The sequence below is a fragment of the Coturnix japonica genome, chromosome 8 (genome assembly GCF_054131305.1).
Source record: "Coturnix japonica strain WE chromosome 8, WE-NBRP24, whole genome shotgun sequence".
NCBI lineage: Eukaryota > Metazoa > Chordata > Aves > Galliformes > Phasianidae > Coturnix > Coturnix japonica.
In genome coordinates this window covers 6,162,089-6,177,484 of record NC_140670.1, presented here as the reverse complement: position 1 = coordinate 6,177,484, position 15,396 = coordinate 6,162,089, and the positions used below count along the sequence as shown (strand labels likewise).

At 39.6% G+C, this 15,396-nt stretch overlaps 1 protein-coding gene across 7 annotated transcripts in view; it reads right to left on the bottom strand.

Annotated features, from left to right (window-relative positions):
• WAPL (WAPL cohesin release factor) overlaps nucleotides 1-15,396 on the bottom strand; it is a 56,126-nt gene that overhangs the window by 5,593 nt on the left and 35,137 nt on the right. For 6 of the 7 annotated variants that reach the window (XM_015866005.3, XM_085553893.1, XM_085553892.1 and 3 more), the window contains 9 exons: nucleotides 15,065-15,201; nucleotides 13,402-13,513; nucleotides 8,780-9,007; nucleotides 5,230-5,341; nucleotides 4,272-4,369; nucleotides 2,789-2,865; nucleotides 1,562-1,737; nucleotides 1,170-1,285; nucleotides 326-487 (listed from right to left, as the gene is read on the bottom strand). In XM_015866005.3, the coding sequence (XP_015721491.2) occupies nucleotides 326-487; nucleotides 1,170-1,285; nucleotides 1,562-1,737; nucleotides 2,789-2,865; nucleotides 4,272-4,369; nucleotides 5,230-5,341; nucleotides 8,780-9,007; nucleotides 13,402-13,513; nucleotides 15,065-15,201 (1,218 nt within the window). Of the gene's footprint in view, nucleotides 1-325; nucleotides 488-1,169; nucleotides 1,286-1,561; nucleotides 1,738-2,788; nucleotides 2,866-4,271; nucleotides 4,370-5,229; nucleotides 5,342-6,835; nucleotides 7,025-8,779; nucleotides 9,008-13,401; nucleotides 13,514-15,064; nucleotides 15,202-15,396 lie in introns of those variants that run through there. The other variant, XR_014948490.1, reaches the window with a different exon arrangement.

Below are 15,396 nucleotides of genomic sequence, written 5' to 3'. Positions count from 1 at the left end.
TTACAATTCTTACAGCTGTTTAAAAGCGCAACAAGAAATAAACCCCACAGGAGTGAGAAAGCTCAACAGAGCAGCTTCTGAAAGTCTGTATAAGACATCACCTTCTTTTACCAAGGAAGCTGTTTCTGTAAAGGTCAGTACTGAAAAACCCACGTTGTGAGCAGCTCCCCTCCTCCCTCTACAATGTTTTACATTCTCAGAATGCACAACAGAAGAAACTTCTGACAAAACTCTTCACTGCTGAGTTCTTCCTTCTTCCTTGAATTTCTGATAATAAAAAGCTGCATCAATTACAAGAAAAGCACATTTTTGGGTCTTTTCTTACCTGCACTAAAGCCTGAACAGCATCAATCTGTCCAGTTATCTTTAGGCTATCATCTCCTTCTCCCGAACAGAATGAGTCAAAAGAACAGGATGTTTCCATATTGACAAGACAGTGCCTGTTCCGAGCGCTGTATTCTACTAGATTGATCAGCAGACCCAGTCCCTGAAAGAATTGCACAGTCACACGTGAAAAAAACCCTAACAAAATATCCATCCAGATCAATGTCTTCTTCAGGCTTTATCTCTTGAGTATACATAACTTACTAGCACACCTCTATAGAACAGCTTGATAGACTGAGGGATCAGGATTTAGAGCAATGTGAGCCAAGAATGAGAATCATGCATACAAGTTCCAGATCTTGCAGTTCTGAACTGTAATCATTCCACACATTCTTAAAGGTGCAGTTGCATTTCTTGATTAAGAAATACAGGGGTCCAACCTTCAGCGTCTATTTTTAAAAGGTCCTTCACATACACATGTTTAGTGTTATTACTTAGGACACAAAGACCTACTTTATGCCTACTGAGGTAAATCAGATAAAATTGTACTAAAAACATAACAAGCATAGTGCTTTTAAAAGTGACATCTGACAAAGAGATATTACACAGTCTTATTAACCTAGGTCTCTCAATTCATCTACTTTTCCTATAAAACACATAGAAAATCGGCTCAAATCCTTCAGCAGCTTTTCCCTGGGCTGCACAGAGACCTTCTATAAGAACCTCACTAAGAGTACAGTCAATGGAGACTGTACAGACGGCTCCTTAATTTGGAACTGAAGCAGCTGAAGGCACAATCAAACAGCAGAACATCTTATGCTAATGTAACAAATACAAGAGCTTACCAGCACCCGAATGTCAAATCTCTGTTCTTGAGGTAGGAACTTCGGAACATGAAGCACACAATTCATAGCCGTGCCTATCAGACCATCTTGTTCACCTGTTTTTGTACTACCCCATTCTGTAAATAGAAAGAGTTCCAGGGCTCGATTTAGAATATACTGCTTTTCATTACTGTAAGCTGATGGATAAAACCTTTTGGCCCTCCAGATGAGCTGTGCCCTCCTGGCCAAAGCTGAGATCTTTTTAACACTTAATACTTGCAATTACTCATCCCATTCTGAAAGATAACTAACTTACTGCTGTAAAGCAAGCACCCACCATGCATACATAAGAAAAGGGTTTACAATAATGTATTATCTGATGCTGTAACAGAATCTGAACTTATTTGCTTTACCGTTATCATTTGTTAGGTTGAGCAAGACACCAATGATGGCTCTCATGCAGTCTTCCACTGCTTTACCCACGTGGTTAGTTACATTCTGGTGATGCAGAGGCTTATTGTCTGGTAAACAGATACTGTCTTCAGCACGGTTGTATCTCTGGATTAATTCCTCACAATGCTGCAATGCTCTGCAAAGAGAAGATACAGAACACAATTACCTGGACAACGTACTGAATCTTTCATCTTATACTTCATCAGGAAAACTACAAACATAGAACTTAACACAGAATTGTTTTATTCAAGTGTGCAGGAAGAAACGATTAACTATCGTTAATCCACATACTATCCATGTCCACACCTATGAGGTCTTCTGTAAGCTTAAGTAAAACTGTGAAATAAAAAACATGAAAGCTTAGCAAATGAAAGCATTAGCAAATGCTTAGAAGCCTGTGAATATTTTTAGTTGCCTGAAACTCAAACTGCCTTGGTTTTAAAGCTTGTTCTGGGGGACATGGTTTAGTGGGTATGGTGGCAATGGGTTGACAGCTGGACTAGATGGTTTCTTTTTGTTTATTTCCAATCTCAATCACTCTATGAGCCTACTGCATTACATTCATCTGACACTGAAGTGGCAACACTGATATCAGTTACAAACAAAACTAAAGATGTCAAAAATATACTGGTCAAAACATCTGGCCTGCAATCATAACTTTCTTTTTCCAGTGAAGCCAGCAGCGTTTTTTTCAGCTCAACTTGCATTCTCGTGAACCACCAAAGTAACACAAGAGGGACGTCATCTCTGCCAGTCAACAGAGACTTCAGCCCAGCTGACAAGCGGCCTAGGGAGTACAAAGCAGCACAAAATTCTTCTATCGTTTGGTACTCCGTCAACTGCCTGCTGAAACTGCTTTGTTTCAGTAAACACTTAAGAGTAACACAATACTACAAACAAAAAGAAACTTTCCTATTGCTCATCTTGGCACTGAAAGAGCTTAATCCAGTTTGCAACCTTAACAGAACCAACAGTAACAGCACCACCTCTTGTTAGTACTCAAGAAGTTAGTGACACCCTCACCTAAAACAATGGTAACAACACTTATTTTAACATTACTTAATGAAAAGCAATATATAAGTTACATATGTACCCCCTAGAATTTTTCTCTTTATATACCATTCCTTCATATCATGTTCAGAGCTGTGATAAAATGTTTTTTTTTTGTTTCTTTTTTTACAACTTACTTAGCTGAGGAGACTATGAGTTGTGAGTCTTTGTACGCTATCAGGTAGCTCTGATTTTCTGGATTATGCACAGTTACCTGCAAATAGGATAAAGTCATATTAAAAATAGCATTCTTCTTGTCCTTTGAAGTAATATTGCCTTCCATCACTACCCCAGTTTATTCAGTTCCATGTTTCATGGTTATTATCCAGCATAAACTCCCACTTACCAACACGTTGGTATATTGTACCCATACTTCCTTGGAGTTTCCAGCTAATAATTAATAGCGCAAGACCATCATATTGAATCTATTCCCAGATACATGGCAGACAGAAACTCTGTGTTAAGATGCTCAGCCACAGCAGAACCCTGATTCCATATCCTGGGACTCAGCAGTCCCAGTGCATGCATACGGGCATGCACACATGCAAATACTTTGCTATTTAAAACTTGATGTCAGCTCCACTTCTGAGAGCTTATTATGCACCTTCCAGTTTTCCCTGATTCTCCTGACTGGCATACAGAACCAATTTACAGAAACAGAAAATGTTTAACTCGCATTGTCTGGCATGTTGATTTTTGTCTTCTTTCCCAAAATTCATAAAGATCCAATTACACAGAAGCCATCCTCAGATTCATACATGAATATTCGGCTACTAAGCAAGCCTCTCCACTATGCTTGGCAATTCCATCCATTGAATATAAAACCAGAAACTGGATCTGGAAGTTTCTCAAGATCCAAGTAAAAGAGAGAAGTGCCATAACTTTTAATTAGCAACCCTTGTGTTCTTCTCAGTTTTTAACTTACCATTACAGTACCTTTATGTTGCTATTTTACTGAGGAAAAAGCCACAGCAGCTATTAACCCTCAGGTTTACGGATGCTGACCCATACTTTGAACCTGCATGCCACTTTCTGATGTGTAAAGGAGCAATTCTAAAACACCACTACACTTCTTCTGTTTGCTTACCACACCTCAATCGACAGTTCTTGTCAATTAAGCTCTACAGTATTATTTTGATTCTGTTAGAAGTTTTCACTGAAATACATTTACTGTCTCAGTATCCATGACTGGCTCACTACATGACTAGTTCTCTTCTAGGCAGTTAGCTCATGTTTGAATGCAGTAATCCTCGTCATATACATCACTTTGTTGCCATTAAAAAAACACAGTTATGATGTGCTATTACCAGAAACTACAAATGCAAACTCATGCCAGGAAAACTATTGTTTTAGTTTTACCATGGACAGCAAGTTTTAATTTCTTAAGGAACTTCAGAAGAAGCATCCAATTACATTCAGCTATTCTTAACAGCAGTACATTTGCAATATCCAATATTATGTTCTCATAAAGAACAACAGAATTTTCAACCAGCATTCCAGGAACACTGATAAACGTTCCAATGCCAGTAGCCTTCTTTTATTAAAACAAACAACAACAACCAAAAAAGCCCAACCGAACAGAAAAGCATTATATTGTTACTTATGTCACTTATTACTTACACTTTCTAAGACCCGTAAACATCTTTCTGCACCCCATAATGAAGCAACTAATTTCTCTTCATTTTCGTCGCTGCTGAGGTGATCCACACATTCTTTAACTAAAGGGAAAAAAATAACATTTTCTACAATTAAGATGAAGTCTTCAAAAGCCATACATAAAAATTACCTAAATATTATTAATTACAAGTGTTTATTAACTATTCAGGGAGTTGTTACGAACCATGTGTTACGCTTTATGAAACTGTAATACTAGGAAACCATCCTAAAGATGTTATCAGCATTTCAAAATGTTCTATTTCCATGGACATTTTATTTTGTAACACCAAAGAAGATGCCATGCAGCACAGGATTCTGTTTCTTAACCATAAATATGGCCAGGCCTCTTAAAAATGCATTGTTCTGTGGAAGAGGGGAAGAAAAACATACAACAGGAATGCTCTCCCCACACATTGCAAGCCTGAAGCCACGTGCAAGATGAACACTCATCTCCTCAATCCTTCCTTTGTCCTCCTCTCTGCTTACTTCGAACCAAAATGCTCAGGAATTCATTTTTACCAAGTTCACTTTCCTTTCCTTCAGTAGGAACAACCAAAACTCAAAACCAAACCACATAAAAAAAAACACATCACCAGGCCTGAAAACAATGCTACACAACCGTACAGCAGATATGACACGTACACTGCAATATGCTGCACACAGATGATGCTCTGTCTAAACTTAATCCATTTTTAGTCTTACACTGCAGACAATATTATCCACATTCTGCTTAACCTTAAAGCTACTTTCAGTCCCACAAAGAAGAAACAAATGCCATTAATGTTTTCTAAAAGCATGACACAGAACCCGATATTTTTAGAATTGGCTTTTTCAAATTCTTAACAATAGAAAATGGATACTAAAAAAAAGCCAAGAGCTTTTACTAACTGCCCCAAACACCAAAGCAGAATCCCCAGCATACCTTTATCTACAATATGATCGAGGCCTCCTAGGAGCCGCAGTTCTTCTTTAAACCAGTCCCCGGCTCGCTTCGAGGTGAGAGACAGCAACGTCTCCATTGCCAAATGCCCGGTCTGAAAGAGTTCCAGGATTAGTGAAATCATCACATGCAGCTGTAGCCAATATAGCAGATCATATAAATACACTTCATAGAAAAGCCATTTAAGCGAAGTTGGAGGTTCTGAGCAGAAAAACCACCAGAGGGAGCAAGAACAGACAGAAACAGCTTCTCTTTTGATTTTTTTGAAAGGACTTGCTACTGATGAAAAAAGATCTCTTTGCATTTCTAGCCAGACAGCAAATCAACCTGCTTACTGCTTCCCTTATTCCCTGACACAATGCCTTTGCTGCTTGGAGAATTCATTTGTCTCCAACGGAGGCTTTCTGTGTTTGTGTGGTTTTATTTTAAATGTACTGATGACAACAATGAAACTAAAATGCTCATAAAAGCATCTTACTTCAGTGAATTCTTTTCTCTAGGAGGAACACAGATCTAAATTCAACAGCACTGATGGTAACTCTGTTTCCTGCAGACTGCAGTTGAACAGATTAAGGTTATTACCTTAGTTAATCCCCCGCAAGCTTTTTTTAAACCAAGCTCCCCCCATTAATAACGGCATTACTATTTAGGTTGCTTTTCTAAAAGCCTCTATAACCGGCAAACGTAATAATAAAAGATATTATACACATATTAGACATATACATATGTATGTATAAGATTTATACCTACAAAGAACTGCATCAACTTCTGTAATCTCCAAAGAAACAGCAGGTAAATCCGGGCTACGATACACCTCATCATTTCCTGTGCCACAAATTCAACCATGAACAGCTAGAGAAAAAGCTGTAAGGCTTCCTCAAGGTGAGCAGAATTTAACTACTTGCAAGCTACCTTCCTTCACTGACACATCTGCTTTGTAATGCTTCTGAGGAGGGTGCTGTGGGGGGAGAGCACAGGCAGCAGCAAATCTACTACAGGTCATTTATCACTGAGCCAGTAGCCTCTTAATTCTCCATCACAGAGGAAACAACAACAACTAGCCATTCTCCTGTAGCTGTTTCACCACTCAGGCACCAGCTAACTGCCTTTAGTTGTCAACAGCCATAAGGACAAAGATCATTCTCATGTGGATTTTGATGATTCAGATCTTAACTCTTCTTTTTGAGCAGTCATGTATTCTGTTCTGTTTTATGTATGTTCCCTCACAGTAACACGTCACCAGCTGAAAAGAGAACCCGCTCTGGATGGTTTAATTACAGTTAAGATCTACCTGCAAGTATCAGATATACTGGGCTACACTAAAGGCAAACTGCCCTTCTCTAACAGGAAGGCCAAATTCTGTAGGTTTGATCTCCTCCCACACCAGAAAAAGCCCAAAATAAATTCAATTCACAAAAAATTCCTTCTCAGTTTCTGGCTTTCCATTCTTCAGTGTTGAGAGTGGGCCGGAAAGCTGAGCCCTCTGCATCCATTTCTGAGTACTCAGAAATTAGCCCAACCTCATTTCCAGTTAGAGTCACACAAACATTTTCTGCATGAAGATACAGGCGGGGGCTGGATCGATCACCTTCATTTGATCCAAATGAGATTCAAAAACGTAACGTGTAGTTGGTAAAGCACAAACTGGAGCTATCAAAACATCTGTTGCAATCCTTCTGTTTTTCAGTGATCACATCCAAGTTAGAAAAAACACACATCTTTGCTGTAACTCGAGAAGCCCTGTATTTTTTGTCAGCATTTTCTGCCAGTCTGTCACCTGGTACAAAATGGAGGCTACTCCTTATATCTTTTGACAGAGATTCACTTGAAAATAGTTTATCCTCTGCACATGAAATTCATTATTGTCTCCACTTACCACTGCTACCGTCACAAACTGGCAGAGAATCTATTCACATCATTCGGCTTGCAAATATTCTCTCAACACTGCACAGCCTACTTCTAGATGGTGCAGCAGGGAGGAAACCAGTTTCCATCTGTGAGGTACTGCAGCATTTAACACATTTACAACAACAGCTCAATATGGTTTCAAAAAATAAAGATGTCTCAGGAAAAAAAAAAAAAGAAAGCCTGAATTTTTTAAGAATATTTTTCTTTATTCACGGACTATTTCCCTGCAGAACAGAGTTGCTCTTACTACACCCTCTCCCTTTTAAAACTTGGGCCAGCTCAGATTATGAATACGAGAAAAGTTTCATAGAAGACTGTAGCCTGTGTTGCTACATGCTTTAGCGATCACAAACCCGTAAGCAGCTGTTCAGTGCTTGATAAATGGAGCTGTCTTACATTTTATAATGCAAAAGAACCAGCATATCGTGCACTGTGTGAGTCTTCTCCAGGGTAAGACACTGTTCATACCCATTCCTTGCTCAACATAACTCTGAAAGCACAGTTTGCTCTGTTGGTATCTTAAGATTATATCATATAAATTATTAGAGCAAGCTGCAAGCAGAGAAAATTGACTCAGTTGTATTCTGCCTTTTTGCTAATTTCAAAGGCCAAAAAGATCAGTGAGTTCCTTGCCTCTACATCTTCTAAGTTTGTAGGAAAGAAGCCTAACAAATAAATACAGGAGCAATTATCGTTTGTCAACATAAATCACTTACCAAGGTTAAGGATTATATCAAGATTATCCTTCCTCCCTTAAATCTCAACTCCTCCTAACGCTACATAATACTGACCTCTGAAACATTAAAGAACTTATAAGAAGATACTGAGATCATACTAACATCTGTTATACTGAGATAGGGAGAAACCAAGAAAGCATCAGTAATTTGTGCCTTCTTTGAGCACACATTGAGTCAATCTGTTACCCATTCTTTACACACGCTCTTTCAAAAAGACCTGCAACTTGCATTTTATTTTTCAGACTAGCTCGACACCAGCATCAAATCAGGGTCAAATCTCTTTTTAGACAAAAATGTGCTCGCTCTGCAGAAGCTAAAGATACACAAAGCATCAGCAGGCTTGAGAAAGGTAGCATAAAATAAACAGCCCTCATCCAAACTTCACATTATTGATATGTCTGCTGCTGCACTTCCAGCAGAGAGAAACTGGTTTCTGAAAGACAGCTTTGTTTATTCACTTTTAAATGCAGGTACTTGCACCACTTTCTCAGTTTAGCACACAACTCTCTTATGTTACAGCCCTGTTTGCAGATGTACACAGACAAACATTTAAGCAAAGAAATTCAAATAAACTAAATGTAATCTTGAAACATAATTATTTCAAATCTTATTGTTTTTTAATGGCTCCCCGTGATGAGCTACACTCCTACCAATAGCCAATGGTGAATCAGACAGCTGAAAAACACAACTTTATCCCTCTGAAAATCTTTCATAACGGAAATTTTAAACTCAGAAGGTACTTGCAGTGCAATCACATATACAGAGAAATTCGATAGCGCCATGACTTGTGAGTTATGAGATAGGAAATGAAGGTTGGTGCTTATCAATTCCATTTCATTAAGCATTTCACTATTGTCAAGGTTTCAAACCAAAAGCACGATACCCACCGTGATGTTCTCGAGATCAAGATGTTTATTGTGAACAGTTTCACACAGTCTCCGAATTTTTTCCTTGATTTTATTCATGTCTTTCTCGTTCAGCAGCTTGGCAGAGGAAGCATCTTGTTCCAATTCCAACAGCCGTATCATCAGATCTAAACTGGCTCTGTCTAGATCCATGTTCAAACGATCCCTGCTCAAGATGTACATTAGAGCTGCTGTACAAAGGGATAAATTCTTGGGTTGGGAAAGGAAAGAAAAAAGAAAAAGAAAAACATTTTTAATAATCACATTAAACAAGTTATACGATTTTTAATGAGATGAGAACGTATGTAGGTCATTCTGACCTATTTATTTCCATAGACACTACCACAGGTACAAAGAACACACTAACACTACTTAGAGAGTGGGCAATATAATACCACCAGCGAATGAATTTGTCCAGCAATGAACAAGAGCTGCATGCCGTGCTCATAAACATCTGTCCAAGAGGAAGTGAACCAGTGCTGCTACTGCTGAAATGCACCACCCACTGCCTCACTTGCAGAGACTTGGTGGTTCCCATAAACATCCAGGAAGTGTTGATGAATGTCAATGGGCGCCACTGTTTCCGCATGGAGGAATGCAGTGACACACCTTTGCATCACACACACTTCCATGTCAGGTACCATCCCATAGTGCCCCTCTGCTGCCATCTGTCACACCGCAATAACATGGCACAGAATGCTGGGGGAAAGGTTCCAGCTGTACTGCCAGGCCATCAGCATTCACCTATCTACACAACAGAAAACACCCGACACGTCCCCACCTCCACTAGCACTTGCATGAGAATTTATTCTGGTACATAAATGGATTCATTGTAGGTAGTTACTAACCCACAGGAATGAGACAAGTAATTCAATATATTCATAAAGCTCAGGTTGAAAAGCAGGTTTTTCTGCTCATGAGAGATTCATTGCTGAAGCTGAATAATGATATCTCCAGTAACAGAAGTATGGAAGAGACAGATGGCAGAGGAACAAAGCAAAAAGAGCATGGAGTGTGCCAATGCTGGTGAACGTTCAAGTTAGGTAGGTTCAGCTAGTGACAGAAGTCATCAGAAAGATCATAAGGATGGGAAAGGAAGACAAAAAAGCACCTGGTGCCATACGCTCCAGTTCTGCCAAGCAGGTCTATCAGTCAGTATCCTACCCAAACCATTCCTGCACAAACAAATCATTTCCATGGGAATTTTGCTTTTTAGAAGCAGAGAGAGTACAAACCAAACGAGTCCTTTCTCCCACAGCAGTTTTTCAACTAGAAAAAGCTATTAGCTCAACCATTCCTATCCTACATAGATTTAACAGAAATGGCCTACAGGGACCTCTTATTGGCTAAAGAATACCTAAACCTTCTTCAAGGAGCTGCAACTCATCCTCATGAGGATCCAGAAAAGCAAAAGCAGAAGGGGGCTGTCAGGAAAAGACAAATGACCGTAAGAGCAAAGAGCTCAGACCAAAGCTATCTGTCGCTAGGGCTGGCAAGCACAGTACTGGTGCCAAGAGACACATCTATCCAGACGAGCTCCAAGCAACAATAAAGAGTAAAAATGTACACGGAGAATTGAGCTGTGCAGGGCACAGTACTTCCATAAACCTTTTCAGACATCTGGGGGGGGGGAGGGGGGAATCTATCATTTTTCTTTGGAGTAACTGGTTGAACTCAATTCAGAAAGAAGAGTCAATATGCTGCATGCATGTATTTCAATTCTTTTTTGCATGACTGGCAAATTTAAAATACAGGAAAGTTAAATTCACATCACACAATGAAGTCTGGGAATGCTGTACGGCTCAACAGGATAGAGCTGAATTTCTAGATTAACATTTTGTTAACAGTTCAGCCAACTATCAAAGCCATCATTAACTGCCTCTATCTTAGAAGCAAGCAATAATCATACCTGGTCATACCAGGCAGTACCAGCATTTCCAAAGCAGGATCAGGCAGCTGACAGTCTATCAAAAAGTATGCTAAGATGCCTTCTTGGCTGAGACAGGGAAACCCTTGAGGGCAGAGGTGAATAAAATGCATCTGGAATACTGAAGGAAGGAGGAGTTTTTAAATCTACATCTTCTTTCACAGTATGACCTCGAGGCACAGGATTGCTTTTAAGAAATGAAGCTTAGCTGTGAATATCCCTATTCCAGCTTTGTCAGCTGGGCCATGTAAGGCAGGAAGCAGTACACACAGCTTGCCTAGACAGACATTACCTTTATTTCTACTTTCTACACAGTAAACTTGTAATTTTTTCATTTAAATTATAGAAATCCTATTTGGTTTAAACTGTAAGAAATGTCAGCTTACCAGAAGGTGACTGCACTTTTTGTTCCTTCGGAATGGCAGTTCTTAGAACAGACTGAACCGCCCTCCAGTGAACAGCACTACCCAGCTGCTCAAACCCCCAAAGGACATTTAGTTTCTGACAAGTGAAATCTATGCAGTAGTTGAGAGAAGCTGCAGAATTTACGATATGGACCTACTAACACGTAGGCATTTCAAATAGCCACAGCCTACTCTTGGATCACTGCTTAGAACACTCTGCTTTACAGACACTAACAAGCCTGATAAGGGCAGTCAGACTAACTCTGTAAAGTGTACCAAAATCTTGCTTCTCTCAGACTTCCTTCTTTGCAATCCAGCTGACTTTCTATTACACAGCGAGAAGCCGCTTTTCTTCCGTGTAAGCACCTGTCACCACTTCCCTTCAGACTTTCCAACCCAGGTTTTAACTTGCTCAGATTATGAAGGAATCAGGGTGGGGGCCAGGATATTACATGGAAGGTTTCAGGCTACAGGAGGACTGCCAGATTGCAAAAAGGAGAGGAGCAGGTATGTATAACAAGAACTAGATTCCTGCAACAAGGAAAAACCAAAGACAAGTGGGCCAACAAGCTCCCAAATGCTCAACTGCAAGAGGAAAACGACCATGTTGCAAAATAAGTAATGATTTCAGATAGTCACCCTGCAGAACAAATCTGCTTCAGCTATGTGTTGTATTACTGATACAGTTTCCTCAAAGTCGGTTTGCTTACAGACAGGTGGGCTTAATCTTAAATAACCTTAACTCTTGAATTCAAAAGATCTTGCTCTGATGAGTTACGTGTTCGGGGCAGTTAATTACACAGGGTTCAGACACAGAATCACAGAATGACCCGGGTTGGAAGGGACCTCAAGGATCATGTAGTTCCAATCGCCCTGCCTAACAGGGCCACCAAACACACCTTTACTAGATCAGGTTGCCCAGGGCCCCGTCCAACCTGGTCTTGAACACCTCCAAGGACGGGGCATCCACAACCTCCCTGGGCAGCCTGAGAGCCTAACCACTCTCCTAGTAAAGAGCAACCTCATAAACTACCATATATAGAATTCTAACTTTGAAATGGGGGCTAAAGAGACAAAGTCAACATAAATATAAATAATTAAATAAATCAAATTGCAGCTCAGCAGACAAATCTGTAAGCAAACCACATCCAACAAGTACTCGTCATGTAAGTATTCCGGGGGCACAGCTCAAGAAGATAACAAGCTACGTTGCTTCCTTTGCTGATTGAAAAATTGCTCTGCATCTACTTATTTTACACCCTTATGGAAATCAGCAAGTCTTCTGCACTCACTCTATTCCACTGTGCAGTACAAGTGAATGCAGGATACACCCAAGCTGTACTGTTATGACAGTACTCTCTCACACCCAAAACACTGTACCAAAGGGATCAACAAACTAATTGTTCTCTTTTCCGCACAGTCCCTATTTGTGTTAAATTAATGTGAGCCACCAAGGTTCAGCGTAACACGATTTATTACTGAGTTACCTCACACTACCATTTAGTGGAGAAATTCCTTCTGATGTTAAACAAGTTACAGTTTTAGTGGATGAAACATACACTGACAGTATTTAGAGCACATATTTCAGAATTTATTATCAGTGATTTTGTAATGGTGTATAATATATACCAAGAAATATACCTTAAAATGTTAAATACAGTTAACTTCCATTTTTCCCCCCCCAGACAGAAGGGAGCATCAGAAGAACAGGCTGAAAGGAGTGAATAGAGTCGATGCTTCTTGCTACTGTGGACTAATAATAGCATGCAATTTCCTTTTGAACTGCATGTGCCAGTTCTTTTGAAAACGAAGGAATAATGGGGACTGTTAAGTGACAGCCTAAAATATACTGAGCAAGCCTGTATATCTTCCAAGTAACCGTAGCTGTCCTCTGCAGATCTCCTGCAACTCAGTGGTGGCATCCATCTTAAATAGTGTGGCTATATTTATTGCTAGCATCACTCAGCACTATTTCAGCCACTCACAGAACAATGAATACGTTGAGTCCGGTTTGTGTGTCTTACAGTCAGCCATTACTAATTCGCCAGGAAGCGAGAAAATAAACTATTATCCTAAAATTAGCTACTTAAGAGCTCCACATCTCTTCTCCTCACCTCACACTCCTCCTTCCACCCCCCTGCACTGTAAGATGTCAAATACCATCTCTTAAACATTTATGCCTACAATTTTCTACTGCAACTTCTGTCATTCTGTGATAGCTATTAGAAAACCAATAAAGCCAAACTGCAATAAAACACGCAGTGGATACATACCTGATGGTGCTGCGAGTCATCCAGTGTTTTGAAAACCATGGCGACCATCCCATGTGCTCTCAGGTGCATTCGGAAGCTGGGCATGGCGCACTTGGTCGCCAGGCTGATTACACTAGAGAGAATTCATTCTCTGATTAGAACTGAAATCACCACATCCACAAGAACTGTGTTGAAACAAGTCTAAGAAACCAATTTGAAAGAGTAGCCTCAACTTGCTTCTTTCAAACAAAATCTGAAAAAATTACACTGAAAATAAAGTGTTCATAGATTGAACGTGAAACTGAGTTAGAGGTAGCGGAGAGCTCACTGTGGATCGAGGAATACTCCAGAATTACGAACATGAGCTTCCATCACTATCCAATCCCTATCTGTTTAATTGACTGATTAAAAAGAAACAAACAACCAAACACAATCATCTGATATTTATTGCTATGTTTAGAGTTGACGGAAACACTACAGAGTCAATACATTAGTCTAATCAAAAAGAATACCAGCTCCGTGGTAATAGACGGAAGTTTCTCCCATATTTTTGTTAATAAAGTTGCCTTGCTGTTCCCAGCACAGCCCAGCACAGAGACTGCTTCAAAATACACTGCTTTTCAGTGTAGAGTGATGTGGGAGCAATACTGCAAACAACTCTCCTATGACTAATAAGGAACACTGAACTCCTTGATATAAACGTGCCAAGTCAGAAGTCAACTGAAAGCCTTAGGATGCTTGCAATACAAGCAGGGGCACTTGATGTGAAAGACACTCCAGAAGTACCACTGACGTACTCATTTATTTTCACAATAATGTGCCCAGAAACAGGAAAGCAGATTACTTGGGCTCATGCTAAACCAACAATATTCATTACTGTTCTCGGGGAACAAGAAGAATAAATCCTGTTTGTAATAGCTCTCCTGCCAGCGTAAAGCTCTTTCTCATCTGCAGACAAATCTCCAAGCATCCTTATCAGCTGCGCCTGTGGAATCACGTTGCTCCTTTCTCTAGCATTTCAGTTGTGGCAAACAGGAAATTGTACAAGTATGAAGATGGGATAAACTATTACGTGGCTACAGAACATCAATCCAATTAATTTGATGTTCAGACAATACAAACCAGTACTGCTGTTGTGAGTAAACTTTGTCAAAGCATGACTGTAACTTTTTGGATCTTAACTTCACAATAGCACATAAACTTAACATTAGAATCAGTACTTAAAGACAATATAGGAAAGCTCCCAACAAGTACCGTGGCTGCAACACTTCCAGTGGAAATTCAGCAGTATCACCATCAAAATCAGCCTGATATTGTAGCCAACATAACTGAACTCTTACAGATCTCATTTTAGAGTTAACTTTCTGCTTTAAAGAAAAACCCAATTGACGTCTCATTTAAAATCACAGTGAAGAATAACTTCCTTAGTTTACAGCAGGGCAAACAAGTTTTGAAGATGTACCTTACTGCTCCATTTCTTACTTCATCTTCTCTCCTCTGTACTGCTGCTGATTACTCACAGTGTAGCCCTCAAGACTATTTTCAAACCTCATTCTTTACAAAAGCAGCACTGGGTAACTACCAAATGGCATTTTAAAGTTTGGCCAATTCTTTAATAGGTTCTTTATTTAATTCAATTGCACTTTGACAAACCAGCTTGATGTTTGATATTAAGGTATCTTACCTAAGGCAACGTGTGTTTAGGGGCTGATTGCTCTTCAATCCACTTAGCAAGTACTCAATATCATCTGTGAACTCTTGATTTTCACCAAATTCCACTACATCATTGAAGTGCTTTACATGCTGAACAACAGTGTACAACTGGAAGAGACAAATATTTCGACCTAGGTAAGTTGCTCTTGGGATTGATTATAACCTTAGCAAGTACAGTTTAAAATCTATTCAGTTTTGAATGCAAGGAAACATTTACGTAGTCAACAAAGGCCATTCAACTATATAAGTAACGAGTATTATCTTTAAGAGGAAAGCCAAATCTCTTTTTGATAGTGCTCCTTC